The following is a 20557-nucleotide window of genomic DNA, read 5'->3' as shown; positions in this document are numbered from 1 at the left end:
GGAAAAGCCTGCATAACACAGCCTAATCAGCGTTCCATAGCTGTAGTGTTTGTTTTTCAATCTTTCTGCAGTTGGCTCCTCTGCTTTGGGTTGCAGACATTTTCTTTGCCATTTATTTTTTTAGGGTGATCTCTCTCTGCGTAAGCCCTTCTATCAATTTGATATATAAATACTAGAAAACCCTTTTAAAATAAATGGGTGTGTTTGGTTAGTAAGTCAGATGTATTGATCTTCATATAGTGGGTGCCCTCCTGGAAAACTTAACACTTTATGTTCTCCTCAAGGCAGGCCCTATGCCCTATGTATGCCAGTACACAGTACTGGAGATTGAATTTTAAAGTTAGGATCTCTGTCCAGACACAGAGAGTCATTGGACACTGGAATGGGCTGCCTGGGGAGTTGGTGGAGTCGCCGTCCCTGGGGCACTTCAAGGCAAGGTTGGACGTGGCACTTGGTGCCATGGTCTAGCCATGAGCTCTGTGGTAAAGGGTTGGACTTGATGATCTGTGAGGTCTCTTCCAACCCTGATGATACTGTGATACTGTGATACACTCAACCTCTTCGAGTTTAATTCACACTCGGAATGAAAGTAACTTGTTCTACATGTATAGAATCACAGAATCAACCAGGTTGAAAGAGACCTCCAAGATCATCCAGTCCAACCTAGCACCCAGCCCTGTCCAGTCAACTAGACCATGGCACTAAGTGCCTCATCCAGGCTTTTCTTGAACACCTTCAGGGACGGTGACTCCACCACCTCCCTGGGCAGCCCATTCCAATGGGCAACTCATTCTCTCTGGGAAGAAATTCCTCCTAACATCCAGCCTCAAAGACTGACAGAGGTTTCTTCAAACCCCTAACATCCTGTGATCTTGTGATCCTGTGCTCCTGTGAATGGGTGTCCTCATGTCTTTATATTCAAAGCTAACCTTAGGAAAGCCTGCAGTGTCTGCATGTGCTTTGTTGAGGGATACAGTCCTTATTCCTTCAAGCCAAGAAACAAACTGGATTGTGCTCTGTGTTTGGAGTGAGTGCTTCAGTCGCTGCACGTGGCAAAGCCAGGACAGGGCATGAACCATTTCTTTGGCCGTGCTCTGGAGGCTGTTGGCAATCATACTGTCACAGGACTGTTTGCAGAAGCAGATCCAGCAGTTGCACTAAAAGAAGTATAAAAAGGTAGCTATCTTAATTTATAATGACTTACTGGCAAGTCATTTTAATGGTAATTCAAGTGCTCCTCTCTTTTAAAATTTATTTTCATAACCCACCCAAGTGCTGCTTTCCTTCCTGAGAAGAATTTTTTAAACCTTGCATTCATTTCATTCACATTATGAGACCACAACTATTTTCAACTCCCACACCACTCTTTTCACATATGGAAAAAACTACAACAACAGCAATAAACCAACAACAAACCAAACCAAAACTAGTTCCACTTGATACCTGATTTTAAAAAAATCTATCTTTCTTCCTTGAGCTCTTTTACTTGACAAAGACCAAATATTCAAAGAGAATGGATACTCCAGAAGATGTTTCCTTTAAATAACATCTCTTTCCTGGGGAAAGCGAAAGTGGCTACAAAGGTACTGAACTCAATTGCAGACACTGTGTTTAAGTACCCTGGTGATTTGTTCCGCACGCCTTCTGGCTCTGAGCTACTTCTTCCTCCTACAGTGGGTAGTCTTCTTCCTCTGCTATATTTTGTCAAGATACTGTATTTATTTTACTGTCTTTGTCTCCTTTCTGATGCTTTGCATTCTGATACCATGTAGTGAAATGCTTCATTCTGCTGTTGCAGACCTTCAATGCTAAAAATATAGCACTGACCTGGGGGTCTGGCATGGAGAGATGCTGCTGTCAAGTGGGAGAACCCAAGTTGGAGACGCTGAAGTCATTCTGGGCCTCCAGCCAGGGGGGTTGGGAAGTTGCTTTGTAGTCAGGTTGACATAGCCATTGGTGTTGGAACCAGCAGAGCTGTCTGCAAGGTTTCTCAACTGGTGGTGCCAGAATGTCATTGTAGGGGTCTTTTTGTGAGAGCAGGAATGGGGAAACAGAAACTGAAAATGGGAATCGGTCTCCCAACCCTCATGTAGTGGCAGACCTAAAGTGCATTCAACGCACACACACTTTCCTTGGGCAGAATGTCTTCTTTGTCGTACATGTGTGCCGAGATGCATAGTCTGTGGAAGCCATTCAAAGCTGTTAAAGTTGGTATATTATAGATTTATGGGAAGCTTTTTTGTCCCAGAACTGAATACACCACAAAACTCATCTCAAAGCAAAGTTTTTCCAAGTTTATAATACCAGTCACATAGGTACAACAATTTTATACATGCTGCTGTATCTGTGCAGCTGTACTTGAGCACAATTAGGCAAGGGAAGGAATCTGATTACTCTGTAATTGAAATCAATATGCCTGTTGCTGTTATTTCAGGGAGAATAGCATTGTCTGCCAGGCAGGGCAAAAACTTCTTTGAACTTCCCGAGTTGACAAGGGCTTAAATCAGAACTGTAACTTTCCTTTGATGTCATTTATTGTGGTTTAATACCCCCTCTTTATTTATTTTTTTACAGTCATGTGAAATATATAAAAGAAACCTAATCTGTTAGGGAGGTGTATGAGAATTTACTGGATAGACCTTAATGGTTCCTTTATGTAACTATAAAACACAAGGAAGCTATAAGAATGGCCTGAACCACAGCAGGAACTTTCAATGTTATATACATTTATTTGTCATAGTCAAAGTTATTGACTGTAGTTATTTACTTTCCTCGTTGTTTAAGTAGGTTGTGTATTTCTCAGACATCTAGGGTATAAAATAATGTTGTACAAGGAATTAAGGAGAGCTGAAAAGCAGAGATGACTAAAACAAATCTGCTTTTGGAAATATATATTATAAACCCAGAGAAACTTTGCCAATATTAATGCAGCTACACTACTATCAATCCTGAGCACTTCAAACTAAAATATGGCTATAATAGACTTAATTCTTCCATCCTCCACTACAGGCCAATCTGGAATAATTCAGAGAAGTTGATGAAAGAATATTTCTTAATTTCCGTCCGTAGAAATGAAAACAAAGCAAAACCATTCTGTCCTTAAATTAACTAGAGCTTTGCATCTCACCTTTAAAGCATTAGCTATATTATACCTTCTTGCTGTATATTATAGATAAGCAGCTGAAGAGTATTTAGTGAATGCATTTAGAGACACAGGTGTCATGTTGCTGTAAATCAGAATGACTCCTCTGAGATAAGCACAGTCTGGTTTCATTCTGTAGGTCAAGCCCATATACTCACAGCATTTTTCAGAGGCATATGTCCTAACATTTTATGTTCTCCAGGTAGGCAATTGTTGAAAGATTTAATAAAGCATTGTAGTAGACCACAACAATATTTTTTGAATCATGGCACATCAAACTAGACAAGGAAAAAATGCAGTCCCACTGAAACAGTGGTGTGATTAAATTTGACTAGATACAACTATAAGAAGAGCAGCAAGGTTGGTGAGGGGTTTGGGGGGCATGGCATACCCTCCAAGTGGCTGAGGGAGGGATTGTTTAGTCTGTAGAGGAGAAGGCTGAGGGGAGATGTTAGTGATCTCTCAGCTAACTGAAAGAGGGTTGGAGTGAAGCCGATATTGGTCTCTTCTCCTATGTAACCAGTGATAGGACAAGAGGAAATGGGTATAAATTGTGACAGGGGAGGTTTGTATTGGACATTAGGAAAAACTTCCTTATTAAGAGAGTGGTGAGGAGTTGGAACAGGCTGCTCAGGGAGATGGTGGTGTTAGCATCCCTGGAGCCATTGAAAAAGCATGTACATGTGGCACTTCAAGATACAGTTTAGTGGTCTTAGTAGTTGGCTTATAGTTGGACTCGATGATTTTAAAGGTCCAACCTTTTTCCAACCTTAGTGATTCTGTGATTCTATGAGTGAGGAAATTCTAACTTATTTAATTATACACAAATGACTGGTCAATTTTAAAGTATGTAGGTGCTCCATATAAAACTCCATATAGAATCACAGAATCATAGAATCAACCAGGTTGAAAGAGACCTCCAAGATCATCCAGTCCAACCTAGCACCCAGCCCTATCCAGTGAACTAGACCATGGCACTAAGTGCCTCATCCAGTTGTTTCTATCTTGTTAATTTATAATGTACAGATTTGCAGGTTTTGCTGATTTTTACTCTTGCAGACATCAAATTATTAACACACTTTAATGGATTTTCCATATTTCTTCTATTAAAAGGAACAAAGGACAACATCATTAAGAAAAAATATTGAAACTTAGCCTGTAATTTTGATGATTTATGCTGGATATGTGCTTAGTACCACTGTGACAGTGGAAAGCACTTCGTAGATTCATACAATAGATGTATGCTTATGTGTGAGAGGAAGAATATATACACCAGAAACTGTGTGTGTTTTTGTTAAGAAAGATCAGAATGGGAAGATTAAGAGAGACCTGTAGTATCATCCACCTCTATTTCTTTCAATTTCCTGTTGGATTACCTTAACTATCTTTATGTGATGATGGTGATGATGGGTTGGACTGGATGATCTTGGAGGTATCTTCCAACCTGGTTGATTCTATGATTCTATGTTTTCGCTTCCTTTTCAGTTGGAAAGGTAAGCTATCAGCAATTAGTCAAGGATGTAGTAAGAAGATGTATGCTTTTCTCTGGATACTCTTTTTAATACATTGTCATTATCTGCTATGCAAATAAAAAACAAAATTGGGAGAGCAATTTCAGTACAGTCCTTCGCATTAGGCAGGAAATTGGTATTTTAACTCTGCAAATGTGTTGCTTTTCCTTGTGGTGGCCTAGGGCATGCCTCAAACTGTACATGTATTTTCCTGATAGGGCCCTTGTTTTGTGTTTGAGATGATCTGGTTTAATTAATAAACAAGTTACGAAGACCGATGATGCCAGTGAGAGTTCTATGGGGGTGGAAGCTCAGGTCGTGTTTCCACAGGCCTTATAGAATCATAGAATCAACCAGGTTGGAAGAGACCTCCAAGATCATCCAGTCCAACCTAGCACCCAGCTCTAACCAATCAACTAGACCATGGCACTAAGAGCCTCATCCAGGCTTTTCTTGAACACCTCCAGGGACGGTGACTCCACCACCTCCCTGGGCAGCCCATTCCAATGGCAAATCACTCTCTCTGTCAAGAACTTCCTCCTAACATCCAGCCTATACCTCCCCTGGCACAACTTGAAACTGTGTCCTCATGTTCTGTTGCTTCTGCCTGGGAGAAGAGACCAACCCCCTCTTGGCTACAACCTGCCTTCAGGTAGTTGTAGAGAGCAATGAGGTCACCCCTGAGCCTTCTCTTCTCCAGGCTAAACAACCCCAACTCTCTCAGCCTCTCCTCATAGGGTTTTTGTTCCAGGCCTCTCACCAGCTTTGTCCCCTTAGAGTGGTACAGCTGAATGCTCTATCACAAAAGGTGTCAAAAATGCATAACAAATTTCCTTAACTATAAACAGAAAATTTACTGGAAATGCTTTTATGTCAATGTTCTTTTTTTTTTCCTATTTGAAATCCACTATTTGTAATTGTGTCAGTAGGCTGATTGTTTCTTTTCATTGTTAGACCTGAGTGAAATAAAAATAGTAAGCCAGTGGGGAAAAGTTAAATAGTTATTAGGTGTTAATAATGACATTTTTGTTAAAGGATAACAGATGATGTTTGTAATAAGGACTGCTATCATTGGTATTAATTTTTTGATTGCAGAAAACTAGAATTTCTCATGATGAATAATTTACTTAGGTAGAAAATGTAAAGTCCAGGTCTTGCAAAGCTTACATTTTAGGGGCTGTCAGTAGTTGCATTAAAGTTAGCATATGTATTCATCTGTGTAAAACTGACCCCTAAGCAGAGATAATGGGAGTGAGGCAGCATTCGTATTGTTGTTAGAAATGTTCTATCAATGATTTGTTTTTCATCAGATCTTCCATCTGGCCTGTCTTTCTTCTAATTGTTACTTAATTGAGTACAAGCAAACAGTTGGTCCATTTGTCTTCATTATTTCATTCTGACACATTTCTATAAATGGGTTTTGTCTCACAAATGTGGCAATAGCATAAATTACAAAGATGAAGCATGTCTGAAACAAAAATTAGGATTTTTTTTTCCTGTAGTCTTTTTTTCAGAGGTGGATGCTTTATTAAATGAGAACCAAAGATATTTAAATGAGAACCTAAATCAAGCTATTCATTAAATGCTTAGCAATAAACAAGCTTATAAACAGTCTGAAATAATCTCACTTTTAAAATCTAATTCAGCCATGCATCCCTAACACAGAGGAGCTCCCATTAGTCATAATCACTGAATTAACTCTGTGGATAAATTTTCCCTCTTTTCTTTGCAGAGAGAATGTGCTAATTTCATCAAGGTGCTTAAGGCTTACAACCAAACCCACTTGTACGCTTGTGGAACAGGGGCTTTTCATCCAGTCTGCACCTATATTGAAGTTGGAAGTCATCCAGAGGTAAATTATCTTAAACCACTATTTTTCTTTTTCCTCTTCTTAATCTTTATTGGTGTTTTGCCTTGATTTCTTCCTGCCAAAATTCACTCATTATTTTCTGTGGCTCGGAGAGGAGATCTGGTAAGACTTGCTCTTGAATCAGGTGCTGATTGATAAATCACAGCATATTCTGTACTTTCCTTCCCTACCTGTCATCTTTTCCTCCAGGGACTTAAATACATATGAGTAAGCTCATTCTACCTGGTCCATGAAGTTTGAAGCACTCACTGGTTTGTTTTTTTTATTGTTGTTGTTGTTGGGACAGATCCTAGCTACAAGGTGGGTAATTGAGCTTCTGTGTTTAATCTCAGGCCAGCTCTTAGTCTCCTACCAGTCAGCATAATAGGACACCCAGGCAGATTTCTCCCTATTTAGAATTAAAATAGTGTCACACATTTATTAATCCCACTATTCAGATTTGTCCTAGCACATTGACAGATTTTCACATGTGACCTAGGTTTTGTCTTTCCTATTTTTTGGTGAAAAATAAATTACTTTCCCCTGTTTTCCCCCTATTTTTTAAAATCCAAAACTTGCTGATTTTTGCTTAGTGTTGCAGAAATCTCGCAATAGAGTTTCTATTGCTTTGTCAGTGTTCATCATAACTAAATAGGTATGTATGGCCTTCCTTGGTGGAAAACAGTATCATTCACAGAAAGCAATGCAATCCATGCTGGTTTTCCTGGCTGAAAATGTTACTAGAACGTTTCTGTGTTCCTTTGCAATATTATTCCTCTCCAGAAAAGTAAATCTTTCATTTTCCTCTTAAGTATGTAACATAAATTAGTTCACTTTGCTTTACTTTCAGGCTAGCTTACCTTAGTATTGCACTGTGGACTGTTTCGGTGTAGCATCCAGACTCTCTATGTTTTTTCAGCAGTCACTGGTTTACGGATATGTTTTACTGGTGAATCCATAGTTGTGTTACTTGTAGCTTCTGTGATCTTCCAAGAGGAGTTCTTAGAAGTCAGAGTATGATTTTGCAATTCAGCTTTGCAGATTTCCCTGAAAATAAAGGCATCATTGTTAAATGAATGAGGACTGATTTTTTAAAAAAATCAGAAAAAATTAACAGACCTTTTGAGTGTTGGCATTATAGTCTGGGAACAATTTTTTTCCCTGTAAAATTGTCTTTTGATATTTGAAACATGAATCCTTACAATGTTCTAAGCATAAGGCTTTGAAGGGATAAAGGAGCTGCAAAGTAGAAATGTTTTGAGGTTTTTTTTTTTTCATATTCTTTAATGCTTTATTCCTGAATGCATTCTTGGCAATTAGTGATTGCCTCTTGACCACACACAGAATGTCATTGCTTACTGCATTAAACAGATTCGCTGCTTCCTGAGATCCATTTGGGAATTGGTAGACATATTAATTAACTCTAGTTCCGTAAGATGTGTGTCAATCAATTCTTGGCTATCTGCCAAGTGAATCTCTCTGCAGAGAGATAGCTGGTATGAGGTCATTTACTTCTACATTTAGCTGTTTTATGACTGTGCCATAAAACTAACACACACTTTATCAAGGATTTATAGCAAGGATGATCAGAGATGAGAGGCCAGATCCACCCTTGGTTTAACATTCCAGATATTGAAAGTCTTGAGTCAATGAAAGTTTTGAGTTTGTCCCTGGAGCTGAAAGGGGATGTTTGTTTTACCTTCTTTTTGGCATCCCATGGCTATGAACAAAATCTGAATTGTTGCTTTTTGATCATTTATGCAGTAAGTTTGTTAATCCCCAAATGGCTGAATCATTCTTATGACCCTTGATTTCATCTTTGCAAACCAGGGAAGTCAGAAGTATGTTTATCTGAACTGTCTCAGACACTTAGCTTTTGATTTGCTTTTCATACTTAAACTAATAGTGAAGTCATCCTCAACTGCCCTTTACAATCATAGAATCATAGAATTAGTGAGGGTTGGAAGGGACCACAAGGATCAGCTAGTTCCAATCCCCCTGCCATGGGCAGGGACACCCTACCCTAGATCAGGCTGCCCAGAGCCTCATCCAGCCTGGCCTTAAACACCTCCAAGGATGGGGCCTCAACCACCTCCCTGGGCAACCCATTCCAGGCTTTCACCACTCTCATGCTAAAGAACTTCCTCCTCACCTCCAGTCTGAACCTAAACACCTCCAGCTTCGCTTCATTCTCCCTAGTCCTGTCACTACCTGAAGTCCTGTCACTACCTGACAGTGGCACAAGTTTCTGTATCTTTTGAACAGTAGTGCAGGAGAGGTCACTGTCTTCTCAGCTCAGACTTGTCCAAGCAGAAAGAAAGCAGGGCAAGAAGGAGGCAGAAGTATCCACCTCTTCTCAGGCTTTGACAAACCTAATGGTCATCCTGGGTTCTGTCCCTTGCAAAGGTGAAAACCAAATGAATAAATAGATTTACTAGATTTGCAGTGAGGAATAATCTAGTCTGTCTCTGTGTCTCAGCTAAATCCCCCTCCTTTTCTTCCCTTACCACCTAGCTAGAAATTTCAAATGCGCATCTCCTCCTGGAGATGAGAAAGAGGAGGGGGCTTGATTGACAGTAGCTATTAGAGACACCATGAATGCTCTGTGTGTGTGTACAATAGTAACTGCCATACCTTTGCACACTGCATCTGTGAGAGCCAGATGGTTTATGTTGTCATGTCAGACAGCAGCACTGGATGTGTCAAAGGGCCATTGCTTCTGTATCATATGTAGTTTATACCTCCCCAGCATACTAAAAAAGGTAAAAAGTATAAGCAAAGGCAAGCAGTTGATTTTGAGTTAAAAAATTGCCATCTAGAACATTTCCTGAAGATTCATTTTTCTGACACAACACTTGCGGAAAATTAACTGACTTCACCATCTGCTTATTTATTTTCCAAGCACTTAGAGAGGTAAATGTGAACTGATTAGTGGAACAGCCAGGGAATGTACCTACTGTTTAATAAGATTGCTTGTTTATATGAGCTCTGAATATAACCCACCTGCCTGAATCTGATGGAGGAGTGAAAATTGCTGTGTGCCAAACTGAAGAGGCTGGAGAAGAGGAATTTAAAAGAAAAGAGTGGCAAGCAACAGAGGAGGCACTGAAAGCAGTTGGAGTAGACTTCAGGAGGCTGGAATACAGTTCCATTTTTATGACTGGGAAAAGGGAATAATCTGCCTTGCATGACAGTCGTAAAGTAATGGGAATATGAATTGTTATATCTGTTGAGTGTATCTTCAATATGAAGCGGCATATTACAGCCCCATTTCATACTTGAAGAAAGCCATTTCTAGAGATGAAACTAGGCAGGTCTAATTGAGTTTGATGAAGTACAGTATCAGAAATAATAATAAAAAGGTAAAAGGATATGAAAAGCATGCTGTGCATCTGATTAAACATGATCTGCACAAATGTATACAACCTAATATGTTGTGAATTACACCGCGGTCTAAGGAGTAAAGCAGACTAATCTTCACTTAAATCCATTCCAGATGTGGAAGTGTATAACCACAATATTTAGACAGAGGAACAAAGTTAATATTTGAACAGATTTTAAGCACATAAGCCATAAGTAAGAAAGAAAGAGCAAATTCAGAGAGAGAACATAGCATGTATATGCACCAAAAATACCTGAGAAGAGGCTAATTTGAATCTTGGGATCATCCATTGGAGAGGATGATATGCAGGTTTTTGTATTGTATGGTCCTGAGTTTAGGTGAGATGGCACAACACAGACACCTACACATTTTAGGGGATCCAAGGTTAGGCAATAGATGGCATTTTCTCCACGTGACATGGTATAATACAAGAAACCAGTTACCAAACAAAATAAGAAAGTAATTAATAAAGCTATGTTTGGCTCCTGCTGACTTCTGAGGAAACAGGATTGGATGTGTAGGAATCTACTCAATGGCTGCAGAATTACACAAGTCAAATCTGTGCTTGAAAGGAAGAAATCCAACCGCAGGGAGACACAGAGGTACATTAAAATCACTAGAAAATCACAACAGGATGCAGAATGCACCTGCCTGTGCATGCCTGAGCAGGGGAAGGAGCCCTGCCCCCTTTCCCCAGGGATCCCTTTGGGGTAGTTTGTGTGACCCAGCAGGCAACAGTCCTCTTTAGGAAAGAACAGGATTTCCCATTTACTGAACCCCTACATACAGGTGGAGGTGTGGAGAATGCCCTATTTTTAACACTCAGGCAGGCATTGCAAGAGCTGTGCAAAATCATTTGCCAGATCCACAGCAGGAATACATCAGGGTTGCTCCAAGAGAGGTAAATCAATAGACACTGTCTGAAGACTAACCTGGCTTCTTTTATTGTCTCCTAATTCCAAATTTCTTGTCACTGTCCGACAGATTAAACCTCCTTTTTAACTGGAGAGAATTAAAAGATCTGGGATCACTTTGCTTGCAGGTTATTTCTCATTCTTAATCAATAAAGAAGCTCTAAATTTAGATCAGATTTATGATGTATATAAAACATTCAGTTATTGCATATGAAGTTCTCTAGTGCTACCACCTGTAACATATTTACTTCTTCCGGACTCTGTGTATTTTAAAAATCTTTGCTTCAGCTCATAAAGTTTTGCTGAATTATACTTTCCTTTTTTTCTTTTTTTCTTTGTTTTAATCCCTTCTGTACTTCACATTAGAAGAAGTCTAGAGTGCATTTTCTAAATAATGGACATCCTGTTCTGATCCATTTATGCATCTCTCTTTTTTGTCTGTTCGTATATATGTCTGTCTATATTATATATGTATATAATGATGGAAGAGCAGGTTTTTTTCTCCTGAGAGAATGACTTTGAAGGCATACATTACCCAAAAAAACAGTGCTACTGCTGGTAGAAAACATGTTGTGTTTCAGTGTCTAATATAAAATTTGGGGTGAAACACTGACTTCAGTAGTAACAGATGTGGCATAAATTGGCCTAACTACATTGAAGAGAGCAGAGCTGTGTCAGTTTACATCAGTTAAGATTCTGACCTGTGGTTTTTAAGTGAAACATTTGAGCAAATGATTTTTTAAGCTCAGAACCACTTCAGGCTAATTTTGTTTCCATCTAATTAGATGTACCTTTTTATGGTATGTATATGCTTACCAAATACATGGAGAAAATAGGAAAGAAAATGATAGTCTTAAGGGATCATCCTAATTTCTTCTATCAGTGATAAAACTATTATTTGTGGCAGACTAGTTCTAAACATCACAGAGAAATGGCAATAAAAGATCTAATTTACAGACTGTAACACTTTGTATTAGTTCAGAGACATTTCAACCCTTTAAAACCATTTGATATCCTTTTATTAGAGTACATGAAAATAAAACTGAGGAACCAGATCCTTAGTTTATGTACAGTCTAAGTACTTTTTAGAGCACGACTTTCAATTGCCTGGATGCTTCTACAATGGAGGGGGGGAAGAAAGACAAAAAAAGTCTGATCTGATTCACCTTGTGAGGGGCCTGGAACACAGCCCTATGAGGAGAGGCTGAGGGAGCTGGGGGTGTTTAGCCTAGAGAAGAGGAGGCTCAGGGGTGACCTTATTGCTGTCTACAACTACCTGAAGGGACATTGTAGCCCGGTGGGGGTTGGTCTCTTCTGCAAGGTAAGCAGCAACAGAACAAGGAGACACAGTCTCAAGTTGTGCCAGGGGAGGTATAGACTGGATAATGGGAGGAAGTTCTTTACAGAGAGAGTGATTGGCATTGGAATGGGCTGCCCAGGGAGGTGGTGGAGACACTGTCCCTGGAGGTGTTCAAGAAAAGCCTGGATGAGGCACTTAGTGCCATGGTCTAGTTGATTGGATAGCACTGGGTGCTAGGTTGGACTGGATGATTTTGGAGGTCTCTTCCAAATTATTCTCTGATGCTATGATGAAAAAACAGGATAATAATTTCTGCTATATTGGGAAATTCTAGGTACTGGATTTTTTAAATAGGCTGATGTCTGCAGAGGCAACATGTTAGGTGTCAGTGTCAGGTTCACATCTGTCCAGGCATCTCTCAGGGTCAGTGGTCAAAATCTTAAAGTAAAGGTGCTTGATTCCTGTGGAGGCTACTGCAAACCATCAATTCCACTCTTCCACGTGACGTCAATTTCCAATCACCGCATGTGAAAACTCTTTGCATAAAATCAGGCTTTTCACACACACACACAATTTAACCTCCTGTTGTTTCAAAGGATAATCCTTGGCATAGCTATAACCTTCCTTGTATTTTGGAAGGAGGATGTATTTTATATACAGTTACAGGTAGCTATATATAGCATGTTTTGTTTTGGTTTTTTCCAAGCCATAATTCACTGTGACGTTTGTTGGGAAGTGATATACTACAGGAATATACTTTCCAATGACCCAGAGACAATATTTACAAGAAGAATATAGGGAAGAGACAGAGACTATGACAGCCTTTCCTCATAAGACAATCTAAGTGAGCCAGTTGTTCTAGTAAGGTCTGACATGTATTTCTGTAAGGAAAAAAAAAAAAAAAAACCCAAGACAAAGTTTTTTAGAAGCCCTACACATTTTTTTGAACACCATCATGTATAAGTGGGTTTCCTACAAGCTGAATGGTATGTCCCAAGTGGCACTTGTGAGGCATTACCTTGTGGTAAAGGAGTAGAAGGTCACAATAAAGATGTAACTTGTCTCCTATTTAAAAGATGTCTTGGAAAAGAAACAAAACCAACCAACCAAAAAAATCCCACAACACTAAAAAAAAGAAACCAAAAGAAAACAACACCAAAAAACCCCTTAAAGCCCTTTATAAACAAATATCAACCAGGTTAAGAATCACAGAATGTTGGGGGCTGGGAGGGAACTCAAAAGATCATCTTGTCCAACCCTCCTGTCAGAGCAGGATTACCTATACCAGATCACACTGGAACACACCCAGGCAGGTCTTGAATATCTCTAGAGAGGGAGACTCCACAAGCCCTCTGGGCAGCCTGTTCCAATGTTCTGTCACCCTCAGAGTGACTTTTTCCCCCTCATGTTTCCATGGAACTTCCTATGCCTCAACTTCTACTCATTGCCGCTTGTCCTGTCGCTGGGCATCACCGAGCAGAGCCTAGCTCCATCCTCCTGGCACTCACCCTCTATGTATTTATAAACATTGATAAAGTCACCTCTCAGTCTCCTTCAAGCTAAAGAGCCCAAACTCCCTCAGTCTCTCCTTAATCATTTTTGTGGCTCTGTGCTGGACTCTCTCAAGCAGTTCCCTGAGGTACTTCTTGAACTGAGGGGCCCAGGACTGTACCCAGTATTCCAGAGGTTTCCTCACCAGGGCAGAGTAGAGGTGGAGGAGAGGAGAACCTATCTCAACCCACTAAGCACACCCTTTCTAATACAGCCCAGAATGACATTGGCTGCCTTGGCCGCCAGAGCACATTGCTGACTCATGGTCAACCTTCCATCCACTAGGACCCCTTCACTTGTCTCCAACAGGTCAGTCCCCAACCTATACTGATAGCTGGGGTTGTTCTTTCCCAGGTGCAGACTCCCTGCCCAGCTCTCCAGCCCAAGTCTCACTGAATGGCAGCACACCATTCTGGTGTGGCAGCCACTGCACCCAGATTTATGTTATCAGGAAACTTGCTGACGGTGCACTCTGCTTCCTCATCCAGATCACTGATGAATGTATCGAACAGAACTGGTCCCAGTACTGACCCCTGAGAGACTCCACTAGATACAGGCCTCTAACTAGACTCTGTCCCATTGCCCACAGCTATGCTACTGTTTATGAAGGCCTATCTTTGCGTACACTGCTGACCTCCTTTGGCTTTGTCTGTGTTTTGAACATCATCCAGTTGACTGAAAGAGAAGTTAAACCAGGAAAGGTCAGATTTTTCAGAACTTCATCTTGTCCATCGCCAAGCAAAATAAAGTTCCAATAAAAACTTGTTTCTAGAGTAGATAATTTAAAGTAGGAGTATTAGAGTTTATGCAATAATTTAGCTGTTGGAACAGTTTAATTGATGAGGTAAACTTTCCTTAGCTGAATAGCACACATGGCAGCAATGGCTGACATCTTCCTTAACCCACACTGTTGGGAAAGTCTAAACAGCTGCTACAGTTATTTTGTCTTTGGCAAAGTGAGACACTGAAGAGAAAAAAATTGGAAGCTATTTTTCTCCTAAATATGTATTTTTTAGCAAGATAAGGATTGATTTTCTAATAAAACAAGAATGTATGCTAATTTGTGATGTAAATCACACAGTTAAAAGGATAATAATTTTAATTTGCAGCTAATGTTCCTTATCCTTATTATGTAAGTTGCAGCACAAGAGGTTCCACCTCAACACAAGGGCGAATTTCTTTACTGTAAGGGTGACACAGCACTGGAACAGGCTCCCCAGAGAGGTTGTGGAGTCTCCTTCTCTGGAGACTTTCAAGGCCTGTCTGGATGTGTTCCTCTGTGATCTGTGCTAGATCGTGTGGTCCTGCTCTGGCAGAGGAGTTGGACTCGATGATCTCCTTGGGTCCCTTCCAACCCCTAATGTCCTGTGATCCTGTGAACCTATCAATTAAGAAGGATGTGTCTTTATGACAGGAGAATATTTGATGACTAGCTCATCCATTTGATTTTCCATTTACCAAACACTAATCTAATATCCTATATTCCAAATAGGATTTGCCTCAGTAGCTTAAATTTGAATGCAGTACAAATAACATTTTTTGAAGGAAAGTATTTAGCAAAGGGGTCATTCTTTAATGATTAACAGGAGATGTGAACATTGTAGGTTTTCAGCCTGTCATTTAATGCATTCAGGCTTGGCCTTGCATATTTCATAATTACATGTAAGCAATTTGAAATCTGTTTATGTCTAAAGTGACAGAAAGTCAGTAATTATAGCTGAGGTGCACTCTGAGATTTTCAAGCTGAACATTTACATGCAGGAAATGAAATCAAGCTTTAAACTATCACAAAGTCAAAACAGAATGGTTGGCTATTTTATTTCTTCACCTTTATTTCTCAGTTTGCAGACTTAAATGATTTAGAGAAAATGGAAGCATGGTTCTTTAGACATACAGAGGAGAGGTATAGGATATGATAAGAAGCAGAACAAAGACAGGGACTTTACAACCACAATGTCCATTTGCTGCACAGCAGAAACTTCTAATGAAACCCATTATTTTTCAAGTCTGATCAGTTCAGCTATGCAGCAAGTAACTTTTGTTTAGGACTTGATAAACATATACAGATTGCTATGGGAGATCTCCTAGATTATTTTTAAGTTAAGAAAAAGAAATACTTTAACACTATTTTATATCTATGTTTCAAAGAAAATGTACATGGAAGTCACTCCACAGGTCACATTGCAGCACACTACAGTTTGGTTTCAGCTGAAAACTTCCCTGAGATATCAGAGAACTAGTAAGAATATGGTCTGTAGGAACACAGGTGTTTCTGTGGATCTAACCTGATCGCTAGAGGCACACAATGACAGAAAGTGAAGATTGTAAGATCCAGCATATTCTCTGACATTGCTGATAAAAACCCCAACTCATACAAATTGTTGACAGATTATTCCTTTTTTTTTTCCATTTGTTTTATTTTCTCAGTGCAAAAGGAGTTCAGTGTGAATGGTAGTGTTGAATTTGAACCTCCTGCCTCCTAAGGAGAGGAATCTATGTGCTAACATACTTCCACTGAGATAACTGAGAAGACCATTGTTCCTTCACTGTACATGGTTTACGCCTTCTGTGGCTGAGAAATGCTGGTTGATTACAGTGGAGAACTGTATACAGTGTGCCACAGCTGAATGACTTCCATGAATAAGAAACTAAAGCCAGTCGACATATTCATTAGGTTCAAAGAAATGAGTCTCAGAACTGTGGGAAAACTTTTGTTTATGCTACTGGAGGGGAGGAAAAAAAAAGACTGAGATAGAAAGAGACCTCCATGGAAGCAAATTTGCAGAGTGGAGCATGCACATGTGTACATGCAGCCTGTTGAGTGGATTTTCATTTGCACCACATGCTATGTCTTGCTTTGTGAGTCCATGTCTTAAAACTATCATTAACTTTGGCTATGATCAGAAAATGAGTGATCCAAGTTAAAAACACTCTTAGGATCTGGGTTTACTTTCTCTTTTTAAAATGTGAGATTTTTTTCTTCTAGTCCTAGCTGTCTTCAGTGGAGTTCTCTATGACTTATAGTGGTGTATCTAAGACTCAGGTTCACTCTTAATTTGTATAGTCAGACAAAACTCATTAATTGCTACCATTGCTAAAGTTATGACTGAGTTTCATGACTGCTGTAAAATAACTAATTTTAGCAATGGCTACCAGAGGACCAGAAAATACACCAACTGTTTGCATTTGGACGTTCATTATTTCTCCTATTAAAGGATTTTGTGATGAGTTATTTATTTCCACCATGTAAATATTCCCACTGGCACATGATTACCTTACTTTACCCTGAGATAATACAGTTTTCTGAATCCATTATGGACTTAGACTAGACTTTTGAGAGAAATAGTGATCATATTAAAATGTTGATCCAATTTATTATGAGTATTATGTTCATTTATCAACATGATAAAGCTGCTCATGTAAGAGTAACAGCTGAAAACATTAGCCCAACTTCACAGTCATGCAACATATGTAAGGTTTCATCCACACACCTCCTGAAACAAAGGACAAGTATGGCTGAATCCTTTGATCTCCCAACTGGCAAGGAGGAGAGAAAAATAAAATAACAAACCAACATCTGTTGGGAAACCAACGTCATAAAACCAGTGGAAAACCAGCCTATAGCATAGACTGACTTAATTGAAGAAATTACATAAGTAGAATTATTGCTTGATTTCGAGGTGCAGGAGGAAGCAAAACTGAAAGAAGGAATTACTGAGCTCGGATTTGGATAGATCAGCATCAAAACAACGTTATTCTTTCTGAGATGCATGTCACAAGGCTCCATTTGACAGGCACTGACCTCATGAAAAAGAATCACATTTTAAGTGTGATTTCTGCTGCTGAAGGAAGTGACTGCATTGTGTTTGTAGCTCAGTACAAACAGCTTGTCAAACAGTCTTTAAACAACCAAGTTCACAAGGCAGCAGGCTTTAGCTGTGGGTGATGCTCCACATACAGGCCATGGTGCTATGAAATGCAGAACTTCAAACTAACCAGATATAGGAAATACTCAGACGTGAAGACCTAACCAAGAGACTATTGACATTAACTAACTTCACTGCCCTATGCCTAAAATTTTATGAGAGCTCATGTGTTGTGAGGTGCCTCTTAGACCTGAGTTTTAAAGGCTATAGGATATGTTTAACTCTGGAAAGTTAGAAGCAAGTCTCAAAACACTGTCTATTTCCATTCTTTCAGACCAACATAATATTTATAGTTGTTAAGAACCTAATGGTACATCAGCAGGGTGACTGGATTGTGCTCAGTCCCATGAAATGGCCCAGGAAAGCTGTGTATGATGATGGTGCAGGCTGCTTAGCAGTGATGGACAGGCTCATGCCTGAGTTTCTCCTCAAAATGTCCTCCTGATGTTGCTTCTGGTCACCAGAGTCTTACACACTTAGAGTTCCCAGAAAGGGGGTATTTCCCCGAAGGAAAGATGTGAATACTCATGGATTTAAAGCAATCTTTCAAACAGATTCAGGAAAGAAAAAAAGTCACTTTGCACAACAGGAGGCCTCTTTGGTGTGCTTCCAAGATCCTTATGCATCTCTTTCTTTCATCAACAGCTGCATTTGGCATGACAAAACTGGCTTCTCTGCAATGATTAAATCTTATTTCTCCTTTGATAAAAAGCAGAGCAACTGCAGGTGAAGCTACTATTTCTGTGAGTAAACAGCAGTAGATAGGTATGTCCAGTGGTTGTCTGGTGGAACAGGAAATAATTGTTCTTCTCCTGACCATCCCCATTTTTATGTGCAGACTCATATTTATGTGGAAAAGCTTTCATAATACTTTCCAGATGCCTTCTTGCCTTTACAAGATTTCGAAAACTAGTTTCTTCTCTGTTCTGTGTTATACAGTGTCTCAAATTTGTTATTAAGTGTGTTCAAACCATAAAATCTCACTATTTCATAGCTCAGTAAGAAAATAATGCTAAATATGAATGTTTTAATTACTAGTTAGTACTTTGTTTCTTAAAGAGAGTTTAATGAGCTGTCTAGCAACGTGATTAAGAATTACTCCCGTACATGCCATGCACACAGAAAAGATGGCTGCAAGAGCAGAAGTCTCTACAAAACAAGAGCAGATAGAGTTCAACTGTTGTGACACGTTCTAACTTTTGGTATTTTTACCCTTACAAATGATAAAGAAAATGGTGAGGGGGTTTTGTTGATTGTTTTTTGGTATACATTGGTTGTTTGTTTTTTTTTTAAATGTGTGCTACTATTCATCTTTTTGCATCACATATTTTGCTGCCATAAAATGAAACAGGTATGTTAACAGTCAGAAGTCCACCAGGAAAGAGCATCCTTCGTTTTCATTTAAACAATATATTTTTTAATGTAAATACAGACATAGTGCAGCACTTGATTGCTGCAACAGAACCTGTCAACAGGAAGAAGATCCAGTTTTAGGAATGGGTCATGGTTTAGACCAAGGTTATATTTTATGCGTAGAAGAAAGGTGAGACTGGACATAAAATTATTTAAAGTACCAGCCATGAGAGCAGTCCATAGGTATCAATATTATACGTAAGTCCATATATCTTTTGCCATGAAGAGTTGATCAATTTGCTGCTCAAAGTCTGTGGAAGATTAAGAATAGTACTGAAACAGGCAGTGTTTTAAATATTTGTGTTTGTCCCATATGCCAACTGCTTGTGTGATGCTGGAAATCAGACTAAGTGATCACAGCAGCTCTTTCTGTCCTCAAAGTCTAAGAATAAAACCAATTTAAGTCAGTTGGGGAAAAAAAATGTTTACTCTTCCATTCATTCTCAGCTCTTGCTTACACAGTTTGTAACAACTTGCTTTTTGTTTGTGACACTCAGTAAGTCTGTTTGGAAATGTGCTGGCTTCTCTTTGAGCTCGAGTGTAAACCGTAGGGAATCTCTATCTTCCTTTGAACACCATTCCTGCGAAGGAAAAGTATTGTGCCCTTCTGTTTCTTTCTTCACCTCTCCCTTGTTTATATATGACAAGCAGTTTAGTGACTATGACCTGACTCAGATGAAATACATGCCTCTAACTCGTTCATGTCTCGGTGGACTTAGTTATTTCCTAAGTAACACATTTCATAGGAAGAGAGTGAGTAACTTTCCACCATTACTTGGGAATCCAAGGAAAGGCAAGCTAATACCTGCTTTTTGTTTTTTCTTGAGCTTCTGTATTATTTGCCATAGACAATTCACATGTGGTTATTTTTGTTTATTCCCAGAAGAAAACTTTGATTTTAAAAACGTGGTTATTCTTTAGCTCAGTGAGTCAGGAAAGAATGTGAGAAACACACTGGATGAAAAAACAATTGCCACTGGAAAACTAAGATAAAAAGAGATATGGTGCGGAATGGATATCGCATCCTCAGGAATTTATGCTTATTAGAATTGGTGGTGACTTGCTATGTCATCTAATCTATTCTAGTTTGTGTACATTTGAAGTCATTTACAAGTCTGGACTGTCTTCTCACCTGTAGTGATACAAATCACAACTAGTGTCTCCTGCAGGTGCAGCGTCTATTTGCATTTTAGTTCTTTCATTTTCAAGTATTGCACAGCTAATCATAATTCTATACATTGTCCATCTCTAAGCAGTTATTTTCCTATTTAATGTATATAGCAAATAGTTCCTGAATAGCTGTCAGATAACTTTTCATTTCTTTGTTTTTCAATTGAGAAATGTGATTTGTTAAAACCTATGGATTACTCTGAGTTGCAATATGGTCACACTCAAGCAGATATGTTAGTAAATGTTCCTAAGTACATAATCAGATGAGAACCCAATAGTCTTCATTAATGAAATATGATCCATAATGAATCTTGCTTAGGAGTGCTAATAACTACCTTTAGGTTAAAGTGCTCAGATGTCACAGGATAACAATATCTGTTTTAGACATATATCATTACA

General features: G+C 39.2%; 1 protein-coding gene across 1 annotated transcript in view; it reads left to right on the top strand.

The window, feature by feature from the left end:
* The window catches only part of SEMA3A (semaphorin 3A), a 185647-nt gene that overhangs the window by 72326 nt on the left and 92764 nt on the right, over window positions 1–20557 (top strand). Inside the window, exon 4 of the mRNA XM_064142584.1 lies at window positions 6386–6505. Coding sequence (XP_063998654.1) covers window positions 6386–6505 — 120 coding nt within the window. The remainder of the gene's footprint in view (window positions 1–6385; window positions 6506–20557) is intronic.

The sequence above is a fragment of the Pogoniulus pusillus genome, chromosome 4, assembly GCF_015220805.1.
Source record: "Pogoniulus pusillus isolate bPogPus1 chromosome 4, bPogPus1.pri, whole genome shotgun sequence".
Lineage (NCBI taxonomy): Eukaryota > Metazoa > Chordata > Aves > Piciformes > Lybiidae > Pogoniulus > Pogoniulus pusillus.
Note: the sequence above shows the minus strand (reverse complement) of the source record. Positions and strands in the feature narration are given on the sequence as shown.